The sequence below is a fragment of the Barbatula barbatula genome (genome assembly GCF_947034865.1).
Source record: "Barbatula barbatula genome assembly, chromosome: 18".
NCBI lineage: Eukaryota > Metazoa > Chordata > Actinopteri > Cypriniformes > Nemacheilidae > Barbatula > Barbatula barbatula.
In genome coordinates, this window is record NC_136781.1 from 10383439 (window position 1) to 10401210 (window position 17772).

Genomic DNA, 17772 nt, shown 5'->3' on the forward strand with positions numbered 1-17772 from the left:
TTTAAATAATTCAGATATCGCCAAGGGCAGTGTTTTGAAATTTGCCTGCCTGGGCCATTTAAAGGTGAAAAATAGTCCAGGAATTTTACACATCTGAGATCACTCTGCATTGCATCAGTTTCCAGTGCTCACCGAATACAATTACCCATGCCCAACTCCGTACACTTGCTGCTTTAATGTCATAATATTACAGTAACGCAAGCTTTGATTCTTGGCTCAATTCTCTTGTTTTTACATTCAAAAGAGTACACTCAAGAAAAGGTGTGTTTCATATTTTCAACCACAGTTCCTTTTAGCGGATCATGTACTGATTTACAGGTCAGTGTCTATTAGATTTAACCTGCATATTATGAGCTGTTTTGGATAACATTTTATTTTCCAACCTCGGAAGGAATGGCAGTGCAGGAGCGGTGTAGGTTGGGAGGATTACAGTATAGAGGTCAGCCAAGTGCAATCCAAGCTCATTCGCCCATGCTGGAAGTTCTTTCTTTCTTTCCTTCTCTTCAGTCAGTGTGCCTAATAGTCCATGGTTATTTTTGACACTCTCTGTGTGGGCTACAATAGCTGTTCATTGTTTTATATTATAATTCCAAGGGTTATATCCAGTCGAAATCCTCTGAGCTCCATCACTTCTTGCAAGGGCTTATGAAATCTATTTACTGCAGGGAGACTCTTTATAGATTTATCATTCTCCAAAGTTTTATATAAGCAGTAAAATATGACCAAAATGACCACTGAACAGATGTTGTTTGTTTAATTTGTGAAGTTATTTCATTTTTCATTCAGGTTGAATGTGGAGGGAGGGGTAGAAATCACCAAACACACAAAGTCCAATCCAGGAATTTAAAAATCAGTTGCTGTTGTCTTAACCTTGCAGCCTGGCAGGGAGCAGTTCTTGTAGCAAAGGGACTTGCAATAAGAGAACACTTCAATGACTACTTTTTGGCTGATGGTCTTCAGTTTTTTTTAAAGTGTTACGCTTGTAAATTTGTTTCTGTGACAGTCTGGATCAACAGACTAGCCAGATGTCAAGAAATAGATGCAGCACAAGACAGAATAACCACTGTTGTCTGACTACAGGAGGATTAGGAAATGTGCTACCTGACTTGCTAATTATTTTAGTTTGTTACACAGCTTGAGTACTTGATGATTTGTTTAAAAGACAGATCCATTCCTAAATATAGACTGGTCAGTAGCTGTGCTTACTCTCCTTAAGCCCTTTACCTTTCACTGAGCCACTGTATCACACTGAGCAATCTCTATACCCTATACAAAACAGGAATATATGGGAATATACTGGAAAATATAATGCAATATATAAATATTTATATTGCAACTAAGTGCATATATTTTTCAATGTATGACAAATGGCTATTCATTATGTATTCAATATATTTTAATATTGGGATATATTAGCAATGTGCTATTCTATACAGTATATTTATATAAATATATATAAAATGATTGAATATATGGACAGTCAATACATAGGAAAATGTTCCTTTGCGTACAGCACCCATATAGCCGATCATTATTTTTGTTTGTACAGCATGTACTGTACATAAGCATATATTTACTTCAAGTGTCAGTCTTGACAGTTTAAATGTATTTTAAGGATTAAGTGCCCCACAAGAGTGCTTTGTCTACTTTTGAGAAAGACAGGAAATAAATAAAGAGAGATTGGTCGCTCACGGCCGTCGCTGCTGTTTTGATCCTGTGTCCATGGAGATGTTTACTATTGTTTGCACTTCCTAAATGTTCTTTTATCAAGAAGCCTTCGTCGCCAAATTACAATAGCTATAGCAAGGTTAAATGATTAGCAATGAATGTCTATTGTCTATGCCTTAAAAAGATTCCTCCTGCCCTCTCCTCAGAGACGGCTTTACTCGTACCAGTCCATCACATATGGTGAACGGGAAGCACAGGCCGTCTCGTACCAGCCACAGTGCAGGGAATTCCGCGTATTATAACCAAACCTTACTGGGCAGTGACAGGATTTCCCGTAAAAGACAGTACACAAGTCAATTGAATCACATAAAAAATAAAAGCTTTTCAGCATTCACAAGAGATCAATGACACATTATGATGGCATAAAGGTCCAATTGTCTACAATTTTCATGGAAAACATAAACAATTTGGTTTGATTTAATTGCTCTCCCACATGACAAAGCTCTTATTCAACATCTTTTAGAAAGCCAGCTTACTGTTTGCATGATTGTTGGGCTAAATAGGGAACCTATGTTCTGACAGTGATATGTCTTTTAGTTGTTCCCTTAAGAGTCATAGGCTAATTACTTAAAATATGACATCCCACGATGCAACAGCGTCAGGTTTTTCGTGCTCCTATGGTCGTCTTTAATTTTAAATAGGCTTTAATTGAAACCAGGTCCTAGGCCCCATGGAGCTCCACAACAAGCCTCATTTTTGGCATTTTTCAGTCTCCTCACCGGTGGAACGCAGAACACAGCTGTCTGAGAAGGGCGCGAGGTGCCGTGCTGAGGTCAGCACTGGGCAGACACCAGGGGCAGGTGGGGGGCTGTGGGAACATGTGGGGGTATGGGGACATAGACGAGGGCTTCATGAGAAAGCTCTCTTCTTATGTGGGCCGCCGAGGGCTCCCGCTGAACAAGGCAGCTGTGAAGACATCAGGAAGAGTTGTTGGCTTTTATAGGATGCGATTCTTCTCCCGTGTTTGCATACATCTGTGAACGGCTTTTTGAGGGAAAAGGAAGTGCATGATGTGTATGTCAGTAGGAGTTCATACTCAAACATAAAGAGTAGTTGTCAGACTTAAACTTCTGTTTAAACACCTTTCAAAGCAGAAGCCAGAACCAGATTTGCACTGACTAATGTCCTTCATTCAGTGAAAGTATCTTCTTGTAACTCTGATGTACTGTAACAGTGTTTTAAAAACACCTTGCTTAAATTATTCAGAAAAGTCAGGATGAAACATATGGACCAAATATAGAACGTATGAACACTTCATGATGTATTGTGTTGATCTGAGGTTTGAGATGGCTCTGCAGAATGTTACTTGTCTTCGACACATTTGGTTTTGAGCAAATCTTTGTTGGAATGGCATGAAAATACCCACATCAGAACATCTTTTCAATTTCATACGCATGGAAAATGTATTTCAATATATTAAAACTGTCCAAATGTCTACAAAACATTCTGATATATTTGTAAAAAACATCTAACAAAAACTTCTAATTCAGTTTTTGTTTCTTAAAGTGATAGTTCACCCAGATTCTGTCATAATTTACTGTACTCACCTCATATAATTTGCGTGCCTGTATGACTTTCTTTCAAAGAACATGTTTAGAAAAATGTTGGGAACCAAACAACGGCGGTATTCACTGACTTTTGTCTGTCTACGGTTTTGTTAGACAGTTTTGCGTGAAAATCTCTGGCAACCAGGGGCGTCACTAGGCCCTTTTTAGGGGGGCTTAAGCCTAAGAGGAGCTTAAGAGGAAGTTCATATTAAGTGGAAGTGTTGGTGTGGTATGTTCACTCTGTCAGCACAGCTGGGTTTTATCAATTCTGTAGAAAATAAACCAAAAAAGTACATTAAGCTGTTTTGTGGGATGCTGATAATGACTGCATGAGTCAGAGAGCATGATAATGTCTGTTCTAGTTCTAGTAAATATGTTGTTACAGTTATGGGAGTAATTTGGGTGTGAATTACGAAAATGTTGTCTTTATAACTGTTAGGAGTACCCCCATAACTAAAAAACAACAACATCTAAATCAACCTTCTGCATAGCAACACAAATACCTTTCAATCCCAGAACACAAGCTGGTGGTGGAGTCAGTTCAAAAGAAGGAAATGACTTATGAGACGACTGTCACCCGTTCTGAGCAGCCGAAGGAACGACAGAACTTTCTGTGCAGAGCGTGCACAGGACTCCCATCATCAGTTATCACCTGGCACCAGACCTTCACGAGTAATAATAGCACGCAGCTGATATCTCAAGAGATCAGAGATAAATGAAACTCTTCACCAGAGTATAAAATGCAGTGTTATGTACAGCACAAAAAAAGATTGCACTGATGGATCTAACGGATGTGTGTGGCAGTTTGACTCATCTGGGTCCATCTTGCTCTCTCTAGTACCGACCCCACGTGCTGACAGAGGTGACCCCTTTGCGCAGAGGGGGGGGCACAGCTGCGCTTCTGGCCGCCGTCCTGTAATCTAGAACATGTACACACACTTGCACATGAAAAGTTTGTTGCAAAACAATCTCAATCAGAATGTGTGAATCAGAATGTACGTTTCTTAAAAATGTTGACTGTTGTAATTGCTGAGAGGACTTTAGGTTTGGTCTGTCTGACCGCAGTTTAGCCGTGTGGTTGTTCTCTTGAGAAATTGTTACATGATGTGGAGTATTTGGGGTCTTGACAGAACGAAAACTGACAATGAGTTTCCCGTGAAGTTATAATGCTTCATAGCAATTTGCTGTGCATCATGTCTGATTAAGTCACAGCGCTATGAAGGCTGTAGGTTTGACCACATTATATTCATGATGGATGTCTAGAAATGTGTCTATGAAATACTGATGGTTTGTTGTGTTGTGTTCTATTTTCTTCAGGTCTGGTCGAAGGATTAAATCCGACTGATCCACAGCTGATTCCAGCTGGAGATACACATCTTCAGCATGTTGGTGGCTCTCTCACACTCATCTGCAGGTATGTGTTCACTTGTCCATTGTTCTGTCCGATGACGGACTGCATCTTAAGCAATGGTAAGATGTACTATAGTCATCGCCCATCCTCAGAATAGGTTAAAGAATGATGAGAAATGTAATGGCTTTCAATAGTTTCTCCTAAATAACAAGGTTAAATGGAGAGCAAAATTTGACTTGCTTGAGTCTACTTAAAGGTTAAAGTGATAGTTCAACCAAAAATGAAAATTCTCTCATTATTTCTGTCGTTCAAAACTTGTATATGCCTCTATCTTCTGTGGAACCCAAAAGAAGATATTTCAAGAAATCTCAGTGGTTTTGTCTCCATACAATGGAATTCAAAGGGAGCCAGTGTTGTTTGGTTACCAACATTCTTCAGAATATCTTCCTTTGTGTTCTGCAGAAGAAAAAAGTAGTTCATGACTTGATGGTGAGTAAATGTCGAAAGAATTTTCCATTTCTGAGTCAACTATCCATTCTGTTTCATGAGCTGTGAGAAAGCAACTTCTAGGAAACCAAGATTTCCTCAGATTCCTCTGAAAACTGCTTTCCTCTGGGATCTTGATCACCTCGGCACCCAATGCATCCTTGGTCTTTTTGGAAACATTGGTTAAGCTTTGAGAGCGTAGTGCATGATGTTGCAGTCACGCCAGGAATGCTAAACTAATATATCACTTCCCTACAAGGCCATTTGAGCAAAAAGCTGATACTGTCTTTGGCTCTGGAAAAGATTTGAGCCTGAAGTTGCATGACCCATCAGTCTGAAGGCAGCAGTGGTGGTATGTGAGATATGTCCGATTCTCCGCTGGGATCCTTTTTATGTGCCCTTCTGACAAATAAACACTGTGTGAAACGTGTCGTTTGACCACATCGTCCAGTAAATACCTGTTCCCGTGTGAAAGCTGGACTTTTCAGATAACACATGATTAACCAAAAGCACTTCAAACATTTTAAAATAAACATGGCTGAATATCTTGGGAATATGAATGAGGAATCTATGACATGCTCAGTGTAAACAGTCTGTCATTCAGGACGGGCTCTTGAAATGTTTAAGACAAGTGTGATCGAGAGCGACAGGAGTTTGTTTTAATTTGGTCCTTCCTAGAAGAAACACTTCAACAAGACGGGGCAAAGTCAGTATAAAATTCTAAAGTTACACTTGCTATGTCGGGAGAAACTATTCCTGGCAGTATGATAAGTCCGGAGCAAGCCAATGAAAAACATCTGCTGTTAATTTGATTTGATTACTTTTAAGATTAGGTTTGTAATCTCACAGTAAACTAAAAAGTGTGTTTATGTGTGGTCTCATTTTCCTGATTTTAGTTTTCAGGGTTTTTAATAAATGTCATGAGTAGCTAAAAAAATCTAAAGCTATATGTGTACGTGCAGTCACTGCACGTCCAACATGTGCTGAACATGTAAAATGTGGCTAGGTTTGGCTCAACACACTCCAGAAGCACGGAATACTTTCCAGACTTTGAATAAGTCATATGTGTTTGCCTGTGATGAATATGTGTGTTTGCCTATGTCTGTATTGTAGTTAATGCTTATTTATTTATTTTATTAGGGGATCGAACCAGCTGCACTGGAGACTGGCTGCCAGAAACATGTCGTCGGTACAGATCGAGCCATGCGAGGAGCTGATGCACAAACACTGCAGCAAGCTGGTCATACACAACCTGATGCACACTGACACTGGTTTCTACACCTGTAGTCACCAAAAGTCTAAAGAACATCGGGTTTCCACTTATGTTTATGTCAAAGGTAAGACGTTATACATTGTCACAAGATTTTAGAATAGGCATTAAGTTAAGATGACTTCAAATGTGTTCATTGCTAAAACACTAATTATATGTTATATGTTTAATAATGCTTAAAATACAATGGACCAATTTCTGGTCTGAGCTGGTTTATGTTGATTTGGTGCTGGTTTGGCGGGTGAAAGCTTCAGAAAGACAAAGTTGTGCTATTAGGTTGGATCGCTGGTGAAGCAGGAAATAATCCATTTTTTTTTCTTTTTTTTAAGTAAAAATAAAAAATACTGGTTTACGTATGACGACTCATAGTTGGTGGACAAACCCAACCATTGGGTTTAACCTGTGCTGAGTTTTTTTAACCCATAGTTGGGTCAAAAAGTTTCATATTCCATTTTAATTTAAACCAATGGTTGGGTTCGTCCATATTTTACCCATCATTTTTCAGAGTCGACATGTCCTTTCCGATTTTAATGTCTTCCAAAACTCATTCTTCTCTTGTGAGGGATTTTTCTTTCATTGCTGGTCAGTGGTCATTGTTTGGCATACAATAAAGAGCAATGAACAGCAAAGTCTGCTGCATACAAGTTTTTGACGCCAAATAGACCGATCCCTTCTGGATGGACCAGAGAATTCTAATACCATTTTGTTTTTAGTTAATTGCCAGAACAGAGGCCTGCAGTAACTAATAAGAATATCTGAGCTCACGCTCTGTGTAAAACTGAACTTGGAATAGCGCCAAGCAATTAGAAAACTTTTTTAAAGACAAAAAAGAAGAAATAATGAGACGTTCCACCTCATTGAAACTACAACAGAGCCATAAACCTGCCAGCCGGGCAATGGAGATTGAATGAGAGGGTTTGAATCACAGGGAACTGTATCTGCATGACAGAACTTTGCTGTCTGAGGGTTAGGAGACAGACAACAATGAAAAAAAGAATTCATTATAAAATAGTTTTCCCTAAACTGTCCTGTCCTTAAGTACTGAAAGGGACAGTTCACCCAAAAAAGTCTGTCATCATTTACCCTCCCTCAAGTCACAAGCATTTTTCCAAATATCTTTCTCTGTGTCCATCGGAACATAACATTTTACAGATTCTGAACAACTCGAGGGTGAGTAAATGACACAATTTAAAAATTTTGGGCGAACTGTTCCTTAAATCCTTATACTGTTATTTTCCCTGTAAAACACAATCTACATTCCCATAGGAAGAATCTATATGTCTCAATTTTACAAACAACAAAAGATCATAGTGACCATGTCTGTCGAGCAGATTTATAAACAAATCATTCTGTTCCCACAGTAATGACAAATACTAATAGTGGTCTGTTTCTCACACAAACCCATTGTGTGGCTTCAGAAGACTTGGATAATCTTCTACATGCCTTGTATGAACTGTTATTATGTGCCGTGTAAAAAATCCTCCAATCCATTTTTTTCTTCTGTTACACGATAGAAATAATCACATGCAGATTAAGAGGGAATTGCAATCTTTGGGTGAAAAGTTCATGTAAAGATTGTACTGGAAGCCTGGTTGGTGATTATTTCCTGTTTGGGCTCCCATAGCTTCCAGTCTTCCTGTTCCTTACGACAACTGAGAAAGCATTTAACCACTTAAACAAATTTACAGTATAGCATTTCATGAATGTCCCGCTTTCTGCATTGCCTTTAATTGTCTTAACGGAAATAGCTTACTTTAGTCATGTACTTGACAGCATTGCTCGCTAAGCCTTTGACTCAATTGCTGTTTTGTTAAGTGAGATGCAGCTAACTAGTGCCAGTTTTGTACCTGATAGTCCCCTGGTTCAGTGATTGCACTGTTGATGCTAGATATGTTTCTTAAAGATACGTATTTTATTACATTAATACTGTTAGCACGTAAGGTTTTGTTTGTTTTATCACCGCAATCTCACAGCGTACCGTAACAGCCCCTGCGGCCAAGCTGTTCCTGTTACTGTAACCAGCAGCTTGTGCGGCAGTTTGCTGTTTAAAGAGTAAAATGATCAGATTTTTTCTGGATGTCTGCCTAAAGTATCATAAAGTATCAAATATTAAATAATATTTGTTGTGATTGAAAAAACGAAATCCCAAAATTACTTTTTTATTGTTTCATTATTTATTACTGTTATCATCATTATTATTTTGTGTTTACTGTATTGCTTGGTTGACATTTTCAATCACAGATCACAATCACCCGTTTGTGGAAGCATACAGTGGCTCGGCGCTGCTAATCTCTGTTTATCGGCACGAAACACTATTGGTCGTCCCCTGCAGAGTAACATGGCCAAACCAACATGTCACCATTGAGACTGTAAGTACTGTTATATCAGTGACGCCTTTAAAAAATTGGTTATATGTTCACATGGATTGCATGGTCACGTACTTTCTGTGCTCCTTAAGGTCTTGTTGACATGACAAATAGAGGATATGTTTAGCATGATCGGAAAATAAAAAATACTTTGGGCCATGGGCGTTTCTGAGTTTCTCACACACATTAAAGGTTTAAGGATGTGCATAAAGATAGAGACAGTGTGGCATAAGCTCAGGGAGGCTTGAGGAGGCCTAAGGAGTCGCACTGTCTGCTTCCTCTACGGACAGGATGTACTTTTGTTTTCCCTCAGAATAGAATCCAAAGCAATAAATAAATCACCTTTACGCATCGTATCCAAGAAGTACAGGTTGTTAAAAAAACTGGCCACCGATGAGCACAAAAAGATTAGTATAGTCGAGTAACTGGTGTATATTATTAACTGAGTGTACATTTGTGACCTCAGATCTCATTTCAGTTATAAAAGCGTCTAGCTTACAGTTTTAAACCCATACCACTTGAGTTTTGTATTACTTATAAAGTTATTTGTTTTCTTCTTGAAAGATCAGTTCACTTCAAAGTTGACACAAACCATTAAAACTAATCTTATGAACTGCTCATGGTCATAGTGAAAACAGTAGATGTTATTTCCTCAATAATGCACTGGTATACCATTGATATTTTTCACAAGGTCACTGGACATGTAGTAGATCTAAAGTCATTTCTCACAGTTCTTTGCTATGAATATACACTTCTCTAAACCAGATGGCACAGATAGTTATGTGACCTTCCTGCTATTGGAAGATCTGTGGCATTCGTCCTTCCTGTATCCTTCCTTCCCTTCTTTTCTAGCAGAGCACTTGGCCTCAGAACAAACAAAAGAACGAAGATGTATATAACTCAACTATCAGCCAATTATATTATATAGTCAGCCAATTCTAACTCAATACTTCACGGCCCACTAATGATGGACTGTAAAATTACTTGGTTTCTAATAATTTCTCGACAAAGAGAGAAATGTTCCTATTATTGTTCTTTCTCTTGTCAATTCAGGAGAATCCCATGGCAGACTCCATAAAAAGCAAAGTGGAGTGGGACCCAAAAAGAGGTTTCTTGATCCCATTGGGCCGTTATGACCACTACCAGCTCTTAACGTGTTTCACCAATGTGGACAACAAGCAGTTTTTATCAAACTACATCCTGTCAAGAAAAAGTGAGTCTTTTCTGTTGCTAACATGCAAAATTAAAAGGTGTCTACTAAACAGTGAGAACAAAAGCCCAGTTACGCAAAAATTTATTAAAATATGTCATATATGTCAACTTTTCTTGTTTATCTGTGCTTAGCTTCGGAACTAAAGAACGTCCGCATCGAACCAGAACGTCCAAAAGTTCTGGTCGGTGATTCCCTTGTCCTCAGCTGCTCTGGAGAGACCACCTACAATGGCATAATACATTTTGAGTGGCAATTCAACAAAGGCCCGGTGAGTTGTCGTGCCCTGGCTTTGATCTAAAATGCAATATTATATGCTCAGGCTATATATTTGGTTCCCCCATTTAGAAAGCAGTTTTAGACCAACATGTTTCCATTGTTTCTATACTATTATGCTGGTGGTCTAGTTGGTGTTTCGCCATCAAACACTGGTGAACCTGAATGGCCCGAGTGCTGGTATATAGTGTGAACTGTGAACATACTGTGAACTTCCTGTTTGGGTTTTAGATCAATCGCACTCTTCATATGACGGGGACAAGACAACCACCAGGTAATATAATCATTATGACCAAAGCGATAATCATACCTAATGTGACCATGGAGGACAAGGGAACTTATGTGTGCATGGCAACGATTGAGGACAAAAGGATGCAGGCTGTGTCTAAGGTCACAGTATACGGTGAGGATGTGACCACTGCTTCAATTCAATTTTACTGTTGTACAGCATGAGTGTGTTGTTCACTGGAATCTGTTTGTCCCTACAGAGCATCCCTTCCTCAATGTGACCCATAATAGACGCAAATTCATCAGTGTTGTGGAAGGTAGAAAGGTGCATTTTGAACCCCGGGTCAATGCCTTGCCTGCACCAGACAGAGTGAAATGGTAAATTCATATGTTTATTCTTGTAATTTCCATTGACTCTTAAATTCAAAATATTTATTAGAGACAAGGAAGATGGGGGGCAGTATGGTGAACAATTAAATGAATAGTTTAAACGAAAACAATATTATGTTGTTCCATACCTACATGCTTTATTGTTTTCTCAGCACAAAATATGAAATGCTATTATGGTACTCCTCAAGACCTGGTGCTTGAAAGCCTTAACAATTTGACTTGCCTGAATAGGTTTTTGTGTGCTTATTTATTTACTTTTGCTGTGTACAGGTATAAAGATGGCTTTGCAATTGCTGAGAATTCCACGTGCTATGAGACTTCAGGCTACCAACTCATCATTAAAGAAGGGAGGCAGAAGGATGCTGGGACCTTCACTATCTCACTCTCAAACCAAGAGAAGGGACTTCATAGAAACCTTAGCTACAAGCTAGAAGTCAGAGGTATGTGGAAATATTCTCCACATCTGCCGTTGAGTCTTAAAGGGACAGTTCACCCCAAAATGAAAAATAGTTTCAAACCTGTATACATTTATTTGAAGAAATTATAATTTTATATTTTTTGTTCTGTTCAAAAGAAGATATTTTGAAGAATTTAGAAATTAAAACAGTTGACTACCAGTGAATGATTGCTAACATTCTTCCAAATATCTTCCTTTGTGTTCAACAGAACAAAGTCATTTTTTCAGGTTTGGAATAACTTTAGGGTAAGTAAATGATGAAAGAATTTAAATCTTTGGGTGAACTATCCCTTTAAGTACCAAAATGATTCTGGTGGTATACAATGAGCTTTATTTGAGGTAATATTTTATTTAGCTATTCTTTTCCTTGGCTTCAGTTACATTCAAAAAAGTAAATTAGGGTCAATAAAATGTACATTTTATATGCAAAGATGGAGATTTGCTTGTCTTTGGCAAGAGTTATCACATGCGCTGTCAGGTCTGAGATTTCAGTAACATGCTGGCCAGGTTTTCAATACATTTTCTTGAAACACTTCCACACATGTCTTACAATTGTGGGTACCTTCTGGTCTGATATAAAATATCCAGTGCTAATCTGCCCTCAACCTGAACTGTATAACATGACATCATTCCCGACCCACAGCACAACCAAAAGGTCAAAAACAACAGAAACAGAACTCAGAGATTTCTGGATGCAATTAAGGAACTTTCTAAGGCTTCATTCATCAAATATCCGCTACATGCTAAATCCTCAGACATGCTGTTTTTATCATGTGTGACGTACACACATGCACTTCAGTGAAGCCGATAAGGGTTTACTCTCTTTCTATTTTCCTGAATTTCTCATACTGTAAGCATAAATTTAAATTTTTTAAGTAATGATTTGCAAGTTTTTTAACGTTAGCCAGTGATCTGCTGTTGATCTGTAATCTTTTCTGGTAGTGATTGGTGGAAAAGATTAAAATGTTTTATGTTTGTATCCAAACAGTGAAGCCGAAGATCTCTGAAGAGGAAGTTGCTTCAGTGGGGCCTCAAACTTACAGATACGGCCAGAGGCACAAGCTCACTTGCACCGCGTTTGGAATTCCAGTGCCAAACATTACCTGGTTTTGGCAGCCGTGTGACCCCAACCCTGACCTTACAGAGTAAGGTCTTTTTTATTCATATTTTATTGATATTTGTTACGATCCTTTGAATTTGACTCGAATCAGCAGCAGGTGTGCAAATAAGTCAACATGAAACATACACAAAGCTTAAAAATTGAGTCAGTAATTCTTTTAATTCAGCATGTGGCTTCTATATAAACCAATCCGTTCTGTTTTCCACTAAATAAATCCTTTACTAGTCTCCTGTAAAGCAGATCTCTTTGCATGTTGTATTAGCATCTATGATGAATGCTGGCTTCTTCCCACAGCTTTCATTATTCAAATGAACTGCATCCGTTCCCTTGACATCAGACCAAAATAAAGTATGCTTTTTGATGAAAAGTAGCCCCAGAGCTGCATTTTGCAGTCGGTGGCTCTGTAAATGTGAGGACGATTTATTGGTCTGGTTACCCAAGCATGCATTGTGTTGAAAGCAACCCACTGTCTCAGTGTAAATGCCAGCCTCTTACTGAACCTTTATGAACGCAATGATGTCTCCGAAGCTTGGCTGGTGGTAGTAAGCGCAACAGATTTGAATGTACAGGTAGATGGTGAGAGCACTGGATTTTCAACAGCTAATGAGGAGGGGGGTTAAAGGAGGGTTATACCCAGTTGGAACATTCCTTTTGATTCACTAAAATAAAGCAAGAATATGTACTTTTAGCAAATAGGTCGTCTTAATCCAGGGGTTGTGAGAAGTTATCAGTTGTCCTGTTGACCATGAAGGTCTGGATCAGTCTTATCTCAGCCGGCCAGAGAGTGGGGGTGTTTCCTTAAATGGTGATGCATCCATGATTCAGTCCTTCCTGTCACGCTGCCGTTTCCTCTCTGACCTCGGAGCTCATTAATCCGATTGTTCCTCCTCCCAAAGTGAGGCAAAACAGGTCTTCACTCTCCTGTTGCTTTAAGGCAATGACTTTATCAGAAAAACATACATTCATCAAGGTTCATGAAGTGTTTTGGTCAGTGACGAAAGACAAATATATCTGAAAGGCATTGGCTGAAAGGGTCCATGTTCCCACAGTATCCTATTATTTTTAAAGGAAAGAGCAATTTTCAGCTTCTGACGCAAAGTCATGCACCACTGCCGGTTACCTTGGAATTTCCTTGTGTACATCCTGATTTGATGTTTAGAAGCAAACACTTCCTCTCTGAACACCAGAGCAATGTGTGATTTAAAATTTTAAATCACACCTTTTTCGACTATGTGATTTATATATGTCTGTTGTTATTGCATTTAATAGGTGCAAAGTTTATACAGAGCCATTACCTGTTGAAGACAGCACTGAATCGCACACCATGTTCCCTTATAATCAGATTGAGGATATCAACAGCAAGCATGGAGTACTAAAGAGTAAAAACAAGGTATGGGGATTTTTGCCATTTTATTGGAGGTTTATGGGTGTTTCTATAAAAAATTGAATAGTTACATCAAATCCTAATGTACATTGGTATTTATTTTATTTAAATATTAAAAAGTCAAACTCTAATCATAGATTTACATAATGTTCACATTGCTAGAAGTTGTCTTTGTTTTGACTGCACCCGTTATCATTTTGGAAGTGATGAAGTTTTGAAGTTGCTCAAAAAATCTTACTAAAATGTAACTTATAGAAAAGTTCTGATTTATAAAAGGAAAGTTTAGACCAAATATCTGCACGCATGTGCGTTCCATTTGAAATCTTGATGTTTCTTCAATAAAACGTTTAAAAAACATCTTAATAAGCAAAAGATATTTTGGTTTCCAAACAGCGTCCTTCCCTGTAGTCTTTTCGCCTAAAGCTCTAATATATCTGTGAGAAGTGTAATTGTACATGAAACCAATAGATATACAGTCTAATTTGCAGTCTCATGCCTCAGTCACCTTCAGTAGAGAACAGAGGCCGGTACACACAGGGCAGCTGCTGCTTTGAATGAATGAATGGTGCCAGAGGACTGAGTTTATATCAGTCCATCTGACTGAGCACACTAAAGCCCTCATAAACAGAACTTTCTCTCAGGCCTGTTTATGCACTGAATGTTGAGCCTATCAAGCCTGTTTTCAAGCACATGACATGACTTCAAATGCTACATACGTGGAACATTTCTTATGCTGCCTCCTAAGTGTTGTCATCACTTAAAAATGCGTAAATGAGACCCCAGAGAACTATGGGAACATGGCACAGTTCACAAAGTGCATGTTTTAGTTCGACTGCAAAATCACAGGGATAAATCTGGACTGCCAACACACCATAGTGGTTTGTTTTTATCAAAGTAACTGTGTCTTTTACTCTCAGTCGTAGGGAAATGATAATTCACTCGCTTGTGCTGTGGTTATATGTTATTTGTTGTACATTGGATAGTATAGGCAAACGTCCCTGGAGGCCTTGTTACCAAAACCATTGATGCAAAACTTAATGAAGTCCAGGTTTTTATGTGACATTCCTGTACAATTGCTCAATAATGTGACCATATTTAATTCTGTTGTAACATTCTGGGTCAATGGTAACCACGCAGTCAACTGCAATATAAAAAATGCAAAGCATCAGGTATAAACATTGGTGGAAATGACCGAGATTCACTACAAGGACAGGAATTCTGTCCCCTCTCGAAATTCACTCCATGGTCCCTTGCAGTCCCTCCGGTTCCCCTCATTTCCAGCTCCGGGAATATAAACGGTAAATAGTTTGTTATTACCAAAACATACACTGTAGTGGTGCATAATATAAACAGATAGCCTTAATAATGTGAAATTCAAAGTCAGGTATTCCATTTCTAATTTTGTTCTTAATGTGTAATAGGTGAACATTTTAAGGTCGCTTTATTTATGGATTGTTGAGAGTAGAAAGATGATGCTTTGCAGGGTAAATGTCTTCCCAGCGGTCAATGATAACAAGCCCCCTTAAGTTAAAGGGTGGGATTTCTTCTTGAATTCCTTTCTGTCACCCCGTATAAATTTCCAGGCCTTGTGAATCCAGCACAGACTGGTTAGAGCTCATCTCAAACCGTGCCTAAAACCACAAAGTAAAAAAACACTGATGATAGGGAAGGCCACACAGATTTTGTGGTTAGAATGTCACTGAGGAACCTATTGAGTTATGAAACTCAACCAGCTTATATCCAAACTCCAGATGTAGCATTTTATTAAGTAAATTGAGGTTCTTGCAGTCTGAGGTGATTTTTACATGTTTCAGTTTATTCTAAATGTAGAGAAATGTAACTAATCATTTTATTCCTGATTCAAAACATTTTCACTCAAGCTTGGGTACTAATTTCTGACCACAAATTCACACTTAACCTTAACTATTGTTTTCTAACATAAATGCACTTTGTCCACTTCTGTAGACTATAAGCACTCTGGATGTGAAAGCAGCTAATGTGTCCGGAGTCTACTCCTGTACAGCGAGAAATGAACTTGGGAATCGGACTATGAGAATTCCTTTTTATGTGGATGGTAAGTGGATCCACTAAATTTGCATTGGGGTTGAGTCAAACATTTACAATCTCAAAAAACAATCTCTTGTGTTTATTATAGGACAATACAGTAAAATGTCAATTTGATCTCTTCATATGTCATAAGTTCCTCCATGCACAAGCAGAATTACGTGATAAAGGAACACGTGGTAGCTGGGGAGTGTTTGGATGACTTAAAGGGATATTTTAAAATTATGTCATTTTTAACTCTCCCTCTTGTCATTTCAAACATGTATGACTTTCTTTCATCTGCAGAACACAAAAAAAGGTATTTTGAAGAAGGTTGTTAACTGGCCCCCATTAACTTGCATTGGTTTTGTGTCCATACAGTAGAAGTGAATGAAGACAATTCTGTTCAGTTCCAAACTTTCTTTGAAATAGAAATATTTTCTTTTGTGTACTGCGGAGGACAGTCATAAAGGTTTCAAATGACAAGAGGGTGAGTAAATGATGACAGAATTTCCTTTTTGTGTAAACTATCACTTTAAATCTTTCCGCAAAAGGTAAGAGGAAGCTAAATTAAACCTTTACAAAAATAGGCACGAAGGTGCCAAAATATTATTATTATTTTGATAAAACGTAATTACAAAGGCTAATACATTAAAACTTTTTATATAACTACATTTTTCCCTAGCATTTTAAACGAGTTCAACAATTTATTTAATCAAGTTATTGTGTCAACCGCTCACTTTGTGACAGCCAAAAGTGAAATGTAAAACGAGGACAACAATTTCCAAGTTGATAAATATCGGTAACTTTGTAAATCTTTTTGTTATTTATCGTTTCCTGAGAGGTCGCTCATGTAATAATATATGATATATCAACGTTAATATCAGTTCAGTTAAAATCACACTTTATATTAAGGTACCCTTTATGAAGCATTTATAAATGTGTTCGTTAAAGATTAATAAGTCATTTACAAATGCATAATAAAGCAGTTATAACTGCATGAGTAAAAAGGGGGATTCTAAGGAAATACCTGTCAAATAGTGAGCAGGTATTAGAAAAACAACATTAAGTCCAGTCTGAGAGACTATATTGCAAACAACATCAAGATAACAATGCTTCTGCTTTAGAGTCAAATAAATAATGACTAAATACATTTATTAAGCATTTATAAGATGTGAGTCAAAAATGGCTCACCGTTTGGCAGGTATTTCGTTAGAATCCAGTGCAGTAATAACTGCTTCCTAATGCATTTTTAAATGACTTATTTATCATTAACGAACACATTTATAAATGCTTTATAAAGGGTGCCTTAATGTAAAGTGTTACCAAAAAGTCTTCGTTCAATGTAAGTGAGTTTGTCTTGTTTTACTTCAATAAAAGCTTTTGTGTTTCATATTTTATAAAAACACAAAATCAAAGTAAGGGGAAAATCCAAAGATGTTAGATTTAAGTATTATAATGTATGTTATGCATCTTCTTTCATTTTTCAATAAAAGTTTTGTTATAAAGTTTCAGTAAAAGTATGTTTGACATAGGCTACTACTGTTGCGTCTCATTAATGAACCACAAACTAAGCATTAGTTTTAATGTAAGTGGAAGACTTTTTGTTTATTTGTGTTATACAACGCGAGTATATCATGTTAAAAATGTATCTTGCCTGACCCTCAGAAAATGTGCAGTTGCGCCCCTGCCTACTAATCTAAAGTATGAGCTCTAAATGTCTAAATGGAAATAGTGGCTGTCCAGAGTAAAATCTGAAATTCAAAACCTATCCCCTGAATTACGTAGTGAAGAGCATGCCGGCCGTCAGAGCGTTCAAATGTTGATGAGTGAACAAAGATACGCCAGAATGAACATTAGCTGAGACAGATGGAACGTGAAAAAGAAATAGTGCTATAAAAATTGTTCTGGCTACC

General features: G+C 37.9%; 1 protein-coding gene across 1 annotated transcript in view; it reads left to right on the forward strand.

Annotated features, from left to right (window-relative positions):
- The window catches only part of kdrl (kinase insert domain receptor like), a 39120-nt gene that overhangs the window by 1894 nt on the left and 19454 nt on the right, over nt 1-17772 (forward strand). Inside the window, exons 2-12 of the mRNA XM_079480203.1 lie at nt 4593-4689; nt 6253-6449; nt 8624-8751; nt 9802-9961; nt 10093-10229; nt 10466-10637; nt 10723-10840; nt 11123-11292; nt 12298-12454; nt 13699-13819; nt 15779-15887. Of these exons, the coding sequence (XP_079336329.1) occupies nt 4593-4689; nt 6253-6449; nt 8624-8751; nt 9802-9961; nt 10093-10229; nt 10466-10637; nt 10723-10840; nt 11123-11292; nt 12298-12454; nt 13699-13819; nt 15779-15887 (1566 nt within the window). The remainder of the gene's footprint in view (nt 1-4592; nt 4690-6252; nt 6450-8623; nt 8752-9801; nt 9962-10092; nt 10230-10465; nt 10638-10722; nt 10841-11122; nt 11293-12297; nt 12455-13698; nt 13820-15778; nt 15888-17772) is intronic.